Genomic DNA, 10,410 nt, shown 5'->3' on the forward strand with positions numbered 1-10,410 from the left:
CACCCAGTTCCAGACTGGCATCTCCATGCCAAATAATAATGACACAGCCCCTACTATTTCTGCTGTCCCTCCCTTTCCTGCGTTATAACAGTGACTAACTTCATTGGTTGTAAAACACTTTGAGATGTCCAGTGTTCATGAAAAGTGCTATATAAATGCAAGCCATTTGCTTTCTTCAACTGGACTGATCTAACCCCACCCCACTCCTGCTGTTGACCATCTTCCTTGGTCCATTAGGGGACCCATAACTTCTCAATGTATTAGGGTTATTAAATTACAGAAGTAGCCCAAGAAAGTGGTTTCCTTTCTCACTTTAATCTCCATCTCCTGATAATCCTGCAGGAAAGTAAAACATTCATAAGTAACACTTCAACTTGCAGGACCAATAGGCATGTCTCATTTCAAAAGAGTCTCTTCAGAGCTAGTTTGCGTTCAGTTAATAAATGCAGTTTCTAGACAGCACACAGAATGTAATGTAAAATAACCCACAGTCATTTCTAGGATATAATTAGTGACCGGTAATTGCGATTCAGTGTTTTCCTAAACTTTTTTTTCTATTATTTATATGTAATTCATTGCTAAGTGTCCACAAAGCATTTTCCTGGACACATAACCATATTCTAATTCAGATCTGCTTTAAAAATATCAAGAAGTCAGTTATGATCAAGGATCCCACCTGAAATATTAACCTACTGCTGATGTGGTTTAATTGCCTGGAGTAATGTTTGTTGACATAATCATCATAAATATACAATGAAAGAATTTAAAAATAATTTCCTTCATACGGGAAATTAAATATTGCACAAGATCTTCAAATATTACTTTATCCTTAACTTTCCAGCAGGATTCATCATATTTGGTATTCAAGTGGTTTTGACAAAATCAGGCATATTGCTTTAATCAAAACTAAAGATGCATATAAACAAATAATAACTATGGCCATTTGACTAAGTCACTCCTGGGCACAGGCAATGATTTATGAACACTATATCTGCAATTATTTGTTTAAAAAGACCTTAAAAACAAGCAAAAATATTTTAATATTTTGCATTAAATAGAATTTTAATATAAATATTAATACACAGTAATATCTCATTATACATAGAATCATAGATTCTTACAGCACATGAGGGGGCCATTCACCCCATCCAATTAGTCCCACTCCCACTATTCTTTACACAGAGCCCTGCAAATTTCTTCTTTTCAAGCATATATGTAATTCCCTTTTAAAAGTTACTATTCAATCTGCTTCCATCATCCTTTCAGGAGCAGTAACAATTACATAGAGATAACAAAATATTACCATCAGAATTTACTGGCACCAATTGCTCAACATACGTAAGTCTTGAAATTATGGTACAATATTAGCACAATGTGTTTATATTCCATTAAATTATTTGCTCTTTCAAAGGAATTTTTTATATATTTGAAATAAGCAGATTAATGCCTGCATTAAAATACCAAAATAATGACATGAATGTAATGTAAAATAACCCACAGTCATTTCTAGGATATAATTAGTGACCGGTAATTGCGATTCAGTGTTTTCCTAAACTTTTTTTTCTATTATTTATATGTAATTCATTGCTAAGTGTCCACAAAGCATTTTCCTGGACACATAACCATATTCTAATTCAGATCTGCTTTAAAAATATCAAGAAGTCAGTTATGATCAAGGATCCCACCTGAAATATTAACCTTTTCACTTTCAGATACTGCTGTGTTTTCTGTTTTTATTTCAAATTTCCATAATGTGCAGTTTTTCCTTTTATTCCTGCCATTTATATTATAACAGTACTGTCTTTGTATTAAAATTAGTGTTGACAAAAAGCATAGTTTATCATTAGAATAATAGAAAGCACAATCTTACTATTAGTCTGGGATTAGTAGAAAAGGTGCAATTGTCATGACTGGTAGGGTAAAGTCACAGAGGTAGATTGTAGTTTACTGGGGTGGGGTGGATGAATGCACAGGCAATTGTTTCAACAAATATACCAATAAATGCTTTGGTGTTTGGCTTCATATTGTCATGGGGAAATATAACGTGATGATAGTATGGGTCACATCAGATTTCACAGATGAGTCATTCAGGTGTCACCCAGATGACTGTATCTCATAATTGAAGATCTCATTTCAGATCTTTAATGAATGAATTCAATGATTACATTGATAGAGACTGATTTTATAAGTTATTTGTATTAATGTATATTTATGACTTTTACTTTATGCATCAGAATGGTAGGATTATTGAAACTGACATTTAATGAAATATTTATTAATTGCAGAGCTATTAACTGCTGAGCATCATTCAGTTGGGTCAGTAAACTTCACATCAGGTCTTTGCAGCCCCACAATATGAAGTATTGCTTTGATAAGATGAATCAAATAACTACAAAAGTGCAGCAAATCATGAACTCTCATATTCTCTTCAATAAAAGGAAACCGCTATACATCATTGCATTATACCTACTGCCACATGTATCAATAGGAAAGGAAAATTATCCACATGTGTAAGAAATCCTAAGACTATGCAGTTGATCTTTGTATCTTCACTATGTGTCAGTTCTGACAGTTTCTGTCAGTTGAGGTTTGCCATTAATCTAACTTGTTCTTCACTTGTTCAAAAAGCTGCATGACTCTCACCACTGGGACACACCCTTCTCTTATAATGGTGATTCCTTCTGAAGAAAGTAAATAATTTCTATTAAAAACAGATTAATCAGAGCCAAAACCCATCACAATTAATACTGAAGTGGTCTTTAGAAAGCATTAATAACAGAGAATTATTGAAAAAGTCATACTAAAACTCACATTGTATTTTTTAAAACTCAGCAGCGAGAGCGGCGGCAGCGAGAGTGGGAACAGGCGAAAGGATCCGGGAGATAAAAGGAGCCGAAGCCAGAGACCAGAAGCAGCAGCAAGAGCGGCGGCAGCGAGAGCGGGAACAGGCGAAAGGATCCGGGAGATAAAAGGAGCCGAAGCCAGAGACCAGAAGCAGCAGCAAGAGCGGCGGCAGCGAGAGCGGGAACAGGCGAAAGGATCCGGGAGATAAAAGGAGCCGAAGCCAGAGACCAGAAGCAGCAGCGAGAGCGCTCTGTTCTGTTCTGTTCTGTGGACCTGCTTGACCAGCAAAAATTGAAGTGTGATGTCACAGAAGAGCTGTTAAGTGATTGGTGGGTATTTCTTTCTTCCATTTGAGCAGTGGGAGCAGTGGAAGCGGTGAGAGCGCGAGCCAGGGGGCAGCCGGGAAAGTAAGATGAGCTATAAAGTACTTACCTCGTGATTCGGCGGACGCGGACACGGGGACTGCTGGGTAAGTGAACTTATATATTCGGACAGTGGCTTGTATATTCGGAGGGGATGGAAACTAGGGCAGTTGCATGCTCCTCTTGCAGGATGTGGGAGGTAAGGGTCACCACTTGTGTCCCTGCTGACTTCACCTGTGAGAAGTGCACCCAACTCCAGCTCCTCACAGACCGCGTTAGGGAACTGGAGCTGGATGAACTTCGGATCATTCAGGAGGCTGCGGGGGTGATAGAGAGCAGTTATAGGGAAGTAGTGACACCTAAGGTCCAGGATAAAGGTAGCTGGGTGACCGTCAGGGGAGGGAAAGGGAATAGGCGCACAGTGCAGGGATTCCCTGTGGCCGTTCCCCTCAATAATAAGTATACCGTTTTGGATACGGATGGGGGGGGACGACCTACCAGGGGAAAGCCACAGCGGCCAGGTCTCTGGCACTGAGCCTGGCTCTGTGGCTCAGAAGGGAAGGGGGGAGAATAGGAGAGTGATAGTGATAGGAGATTCAATGGTTAGAGGAACAGACAGGAGATTCTGTGGTCGCGAACGAGAATCCCAGATGGTATGTTGCCCTCCGGGTGCCAGGGTCAGGGATGTCTCGGATTGAGTCTACAGGATTCTTAAGGGGGAGGGGGAGCAGCCAGAAGTCGTGGTACACATCGGTACCAATGACATAGCTAGGAAAAGGGATGAGGACCTGAAAAGTGAATATAGGGAGTTAGGTTGGAAGCTAAAAGGCAGGACGAGCAGAGTAGTAATCTCAGGATTGATACCGGTGCCACGTGCTAGTGAGGCTAGAAACAGAGAGTGAGTGCAGCTGAACACGTGGCTACAGAGCTGGTGTAGGAGGGAGGGCTTCAGATATGTGGATCATTGGGATACCTTCTGGGGAAGGTGGGACCTGTACAAGAAGGACGGGTTGCATCTGAACTTGAGGGGCACCAATATCCTGGGCGGGAGGTTTGCTAGAGCTCTTCGGGAGGGTTTAAACTAGTTTGGCAGGGGGATGGGAACCGGAGCTACGGATCAGTGGATGGGGTAGCTGTTGAACAGGCAGATACAGAGTGCAGAGAGTCTGTGAGGAAGGTTAGACAGTTGACAGGGCAAAGTTGCAGCCAGTATGATGGGTTGAAGTGTGTCTATTTTAATGCAAGAAGTGTCAGGAATAAGGGTGATGAACTTAGAGCATGGATCAGTACTTGGAGCTACGATGTTGTGGCCATTACGGAGACTTGGATATCACAGGGGCAGGAATGGATGTTGGATGTTCCGGGGTTTAGATGTTTCAAAAGGAATAGGGAGGGAGGTAAAAGAGGTGGGGGAGTGGCATTGCTAATCAGGGATATTATCACAGCTGCAGAAAGGGAGGTCGTCGAGGAGGGTTTGTCTACTGAGTCATTATGGGTGGAAGTCAGAAACAGGAAAGGAGCGGTCACTTTATTGGGAGTTTTCTATAGACCCCCCAATCGCAACAGAGACACGGAGGAACAGATTAAGAGGCAGATTTTGGAAAGGTGCAGAAGTAACAGGGTTGTTGTCATGGGTGACTTCAACTTCCCTAATATTGATTGGAACCTCCTTGGTGCAAATAGTTTGGATGGAGCAGATTTTGTCAGGTGTGTCCAGGAAGGTTTCCTGACTCAATATGTAGATAGACCGACTAGAGGGGAGGCAATGTTGGATTTGGTGCTTGGCAACGAACCATGCCAGGTAGCAGATCTCTCGGTGGGAGAGCATTTTGGTGATAGTGATCACAACTCCCTGACCTTTACTATAGTCATGGAGAGGGATAGGAGCAGACGGGATGGGAAAATATTTAATTGGGGCAGGGGTAATTACAATGCTATTAGGCAGGAACTGGGGAGCTTAAATTGGGAACAGATGTTCTCAGGGAAATGCACGACAGAAATGTGGAGGTTGTTTAGGGAGCACTTGCTGCGACTGCTGGATAGGTTTGTCCCAATGAGGCAAGGAAGGGATGGTAGGCTAAAGGAACCTTGGATAACAAGAGATGTGGAACAGCGAGTCAAGAGGAAGAAGGAAGCTTACTTAAGGTTGAGGAAGCAAGGATCAGACAGGGCTCTAGAGGGTTACAAGGTAGCCAGGAAGGAACTGAAGAATGGACTTAGGAGAGCTAGAAGGGGACATGAAAAAGTCTTGGCGGGTAGGATTAAGGAAAATCCCAAGGCGTTCTACACTTATGTGAGGAACAAGAGGATGGCCAGCATGAGGGTAGGGCCGATCAGGGATAGTGGAGGGAACTTGTGCCTGGAGTCGGAGGAGGTAGGGGAGGTCCTTAATGAATACTTTGCTTCAGTATTCACTAGTGAGAGGAACCTTGTCGTTTGTGAGGACAGTGTGAAACAGGCTGATGTTAAGGAGGATGTGCTGGAAATTTTGAAAGACATGAGGATAGATAAGTCCCCGGGGCCAGACGGGATATACCCAAGGTTATTACAGGAAGCGAGGGAAGAGATTGCTGCACCTTTGGCGATGATCTTTGCGTCCTCACTGTCCACTGGAGTAGTACCAGATGATTGGAGGGTGGCAAATGTTGTTCCCTTGTTCAAGAAAGGGAATAGGGATAACCTTGGGAATTACAGACCAGTCAGTCTTACGTCGGTGGTGGGCAAATTATTGGAGAGGATTCTGAGAGATAGGACTTTTCTCATTGGAGCAAAGAAGGATGAGAGGTGACTTGATAGAGGTGTACAAGATGATGAGAGGCATAGATAGAGTGGACAGCCAGAGACTTTTTCCCAGGGCAGAAAGGGCTATCACCAGGGGGCATAATTTTAAGGTGATTGGAGGAAGGTTTAGGGGAGATGTCAGAGGTAGGTTCTTTACACAGAGAGTGTTGGGTGCGTGGAATGCACTGTCAGCGGTGGTAGTAGAAGCAGATACATTAGGGACATTTAAGCGACTCTTGGATAGGTACATGGATGATAGTAGTGTGAAGGGTAGGTAGGTAGTTTGATCTTAGAGTAGGTTAAAGGGTCGGCACAACATCGTGGGCCGAAGGGCCTGTACTGTGCTGTACTGTCCTATGTTCTATGTTCTATGTTCATTCACATATAAAGTCTGATGCTAAGCTAATGCCAGTTATTGGACAAAATCGGGTTACAATAGTACTTCTTCTATGAACCTCATAGTTGTCAGCATGAGTTACATCTGGTTGACCTGCACAAGTATTAATAGTACATTCATCAATGTAACAAATGTTATCACTGAAAATTGCTCATCATTAAATGAAACTGCTTTGTGTGCAGCCAGTCCAATTCCAGCCCTATCTCCTACTTCAACCACCACTATGTTAACATATTAAAATTGATATATAATTTAAAGAAATGCACACATGTATAAGCCTCAGGAGCTAAACCAATGTAGATGTTATTGGATACTATCGGGTTAATCAGTAACCAAATGAGTATATAATTTAAATAATTGTGCAGAACGCTGTAATACCTTCATCAATCTTAGTACAGTTGATGACAGTGGAAGCAACCAATTCATTGGAATTTCCATCACATAGAACACCATCAATTTTGTGCCCAAGGCGCCTGTTGATAAACATATCACATAAATTGTAAAAGGCATCCATTATAAGGTAAAACAACAATTAGTTCAATTGTAATATTTGAATACATACGAAATAACCATGTCATGATGGATGCTATCAGGCTCTCCGCTCGGATTGGCTGAAGTAATGGCTAGTGGCCCAGTCATATTCACGAGATGGGCTGTCACAGTGTGGTCAGGAACACGGATCATGATGCTGTCCTTTGTACCAACATGATCATAGGCAGCGCCAACACCTTTAACAAAGGATACAATCTGATTCCTTAGAATCTAATCTCATTCCCATTCATATTAACTGATACAACTGGCTGTTTGAATAGGGATGAACAGATGCTTCAAAATATTCTACTGATCACAAGACATACCGAGTTTCCTCAGCCATTCTCCTTTCTTCACAATACAGCTGATCCCTCCAGGGTAGACATGGTTCATAAACTCCCAGAGCAAGGGGCTGAATGGAGGATGCACCGCAGAAAGCTGGTCCAGATTGGAGATACAGATACAGATAGGTTTCTCTGTCGGACGCTCCTAGAAAAACAAAGACTGCAATCATCCATTAAAAGAGTGAAAGGTGCACTTTGTGGCAAATGATATTAATGGGAAGAATAAAAAAAACTGCAAGACTCACATCTGAATGTACAGTATTTATGTCTTACTGGTTTTGACATCCTTACCTTTATGTTGTAGATACTTTCAATAGCCTCTGGGTGTTTACAGGAAGCTGCCAGAGCATATACAGTATCGGTTGGGATGCCGCACACATGGCCAGAATCTAAGATCTTTGCAATAGTTCGTAGACCATTAGTTTGACGAGAAGAAGCAATGGGACAAGGCAAAGAGGCTTGATCTTTCTGTTCGTTTGTTCCTACCTGCGATTTGTAAATAAAAAGGAAAAGGTATTTCAGAAAATATTTTGATTTTATTTGATGTAATACATTAAAATAATCCTTTAGGTTTTTCTAAAATGAATCATCAGGTCTAGATTGCAGTGTTCAGAAGTCAAATAAAATGTATGTTACAGAATAAAGTAGATTATAGTCAAGATGTTTATGTAGGTTTTACTGTTCATGAAACAAGCTTCAATATTGTTTGCATTTACAGAAATGAGTAGAATCTTTTCACACGGTCCGTTGTTTAATGAATGGACAAGACATTTGTAAACAAAAAATAGAATTGGAAAGCTATAGGAGTTTGGATGACATCCCGAACCACACCTAGTGTACTTTAGCAGTTTATAAACTATCAAGAATGTTAAATACATGTATATGATCCCAGGTAGTTTACTCCTTAAATACTGGGCGTCTGGTGCTGCTCACAGAAACTCAGATGATGGGGTATTTCATAATGACAGCAGCATTACACCACACAATACACTTTGTTGCTAAAGCGCTGCTGTGTTTAAGTGACTCGCATTTCAGAGCGTGAAATTTAACTACTTTAAGTAAATAGGTCAATCGGAGTTTAATTCCTATTTGATGATGGAAGTTTCCAAAGTTGTAGGTTCTTGGAAATTTGAAGCTCCATGTAAAGATAAAAATGCAGACTGCTGTGTGACATTGGAAGTATAACGAATTCTGCCAAAACCCATATGTAAAATAATGCACAATGTTGGTATTCTTTCACTGTTAGACCTCACATTATAAAAGACATATTCCTTTCAAAAGAAGTTAATGATGTTAGAACAGCAAATTTTACTCAGAAACAAAAATATGTGAGCTTATCACATTACAGGAAGAGAGTGCTTTGCTTTTTACAAAATGCCTGCACATTTATAGTATGAATAAAATGTTTATATCTTTATGCACATCCTGTCAACATGCTTCATTATAAATTCCCATGTCCACATTTATAATGTAAACTGCCTCTGTAAACTTGTCACATTGTAATCATGTCCTCCTGCCAGTGGTCCCATTGTGTCTCCCAACTCCTCAGCTTGCACAGCACAGGAACTCCTGTGCTTCAACCAACTTAACTGTTTCACTTCCCAAACTGTAGCAAGTTGTGCTATTTTAATATAGGCAACAATATAAAATTGAAATATACAAAAATAAAAACATAATGTATGACTTTAAAATAGGGGCCTGAATTATACCTACATGCCCTGGTCATAGAGAGATACAGCACTGAAACAGGCCCTTTGTCCCACCAAGTCTGTGCCAACTGTCAACCACCCATTTATACTAATCCTACATTAATCCCATATTCCCTACCACATCCCCATCTACATTAATCCCATATTTCCTACCACTTACCTACACTAGGAGCAATTTACAATGATCAATTTACCTATCAACCTGCAAGTCTTTGGTGGTGGGAGGAAACCAGAGCACCCAGCAGAAACCTACACGGTCACAGGGAGAACTTGCAAACTCCACACAGGCAGTACCCAGAACTGAACCCAGGTCGCTGGAGCTGTGAGGCTGCAGTGCTAACCACTGTGCCACCCAACCTGCGTCGCTGGAGCTGTGAGGCTGCAGTGGTCCAATTATGCTGTTTTGTAATCCTGTCTCAACTAAAGACGAAACTTAGCCATGATGTCTCGTGTGCAATACATTGAAAAATGATTAATATTAGAAACAAATGTATATCATATAGCATTTACCTTGAAGAGAGAGACACCCAGAGGAATTAGTTGTTTCCCAAACATATGGTTGGCAAAAGAGGCAATTGCTCCATAAACGCAGACAAAACTGAACAAAGCCAGCATCACACCTGTGGGGTTAACAATGGAGAGAAATAGTCTTTCGTGCTTATGTGGCTATAAAATAGACATTTGTTTGGAAATTAAAAATAACTTGAACTGATGATTGACCTTCCAAAGGAAGAGGCAGTCGCTCTAGGGTGAAGAGTAGAAAGCAGATGATTATCACTTCCATGATAACTGTGACTACGAGTAGCACTATATTAATATAAATGGCTGAGGGAGAGAGCACACAATAAATTAATTCCTCATTGATTCCAGGTATTGAAGTACACAAACTGAGCAGAATTTCAATTAAAACACTCACCTAAGATAACTAGAAACATGTTGACTATAAGGAAAGCTATGGCTCCTGCAGTGAATCCACCATCAGAACTAGGATCAATATTTAACAAATGACCTGTATAAACCACATATTTAATGAAACTTGTTACAGACAGACATGAATATAAGCACATAATATTACTGTCAATACAAAGACTAATTTGAGTAATTAATTATGGGCAAGAATTTAGAGTGAAGATATTGTGACCAGAAATGGTCAATGGAAATTTCCAGTCTACTGAGAAATGATTGAAAGTTGGAATTTTCTGAGAGATGCTTTAGTGTGAAATTTTAATACACATTTAACAACTTCCTCCCTTTGCTATTTTATGAGTTGTTAATCTATGTTAACATGACTTAATATAATGAGTTGTTATAGTGAAATGTAAGATATAAGTCGTGAAGCATTTATAACATTTCCAGGATAAAGAATGAAATGCTCATTCAGATAGCTGTATAATAGTACGTATAATAGAACGTACAATAGTATAATCCCAAATCACCTCCAT

At 40.5% G+C, this 10,410-nt stretch overlaps 1 protein-coding gene across 1 annotated transcript; it reads right to left on the reverse strand.

Annotated features, from left to right (window-relative positions):
- Positions 1-2,595: 2,595 nt before the first annotated feature.
- On the reverse strand, positions 2,596-9,903 carry LOC137377895 (putative threonylcarbamoyl-AMP synthase). The gene is made up of 8 exons (XM_068047969.1): positions 9,885-9,903; positions 9,689-9,793; positions 9,479-9,588; positions 7,551-7,745; positions 7,242-7,404; positions 6,947-7,112; positions 6,763-6,857; positions 2,596-2,681 (listed from the first exon to the last, which is right to left on the reverse strand). Exons 1-8 carry the CDS (start codon positions 9,901-9,903, stop codon positions 2,596-2,598), a joined length of 939 nt encoding a protein of 312 aa, XP_067904070.1.
- Between the last annotated feature and the right edge of the window lie 507 nt (positions 9,904-10,410).

Source organism: Heterodontus francisci, chromosome 15 (assembly GCF_036365525.1).
Source record: "Heterodontus francisci isolate sHetFra1 chromosome 15, sHetFra1.hap1, whole genome shotgun sequence".
Taxonomy (NCBI): Eukaryota; Metazoa; Chordata; class Chondrichthyes; order Heterodontiformes; family Heterodontidae; genus Heterodontus; species Heterodontus francisci.

Bases quoted from the DNA above. Each gene is read 5' to 3' on its own strand.
- LOC137377895 (XM_068047969.1), bottom strand. The intron at 9,589-9,688 runs GTCAATCATCAG...TTAACCCCACAG, and splicing joins ACTGCCTCTTCCTTTGGAAG to GTGTGATGCTGGCTTTGTTC. The intron at 7,113-7,241 runs GTATGTCTTGTG...CCTTTGTTAAAG, and splicing joins AGAATGGCTGAGGAAACTCG to GTGTTGGCGCTGCCTATGAT.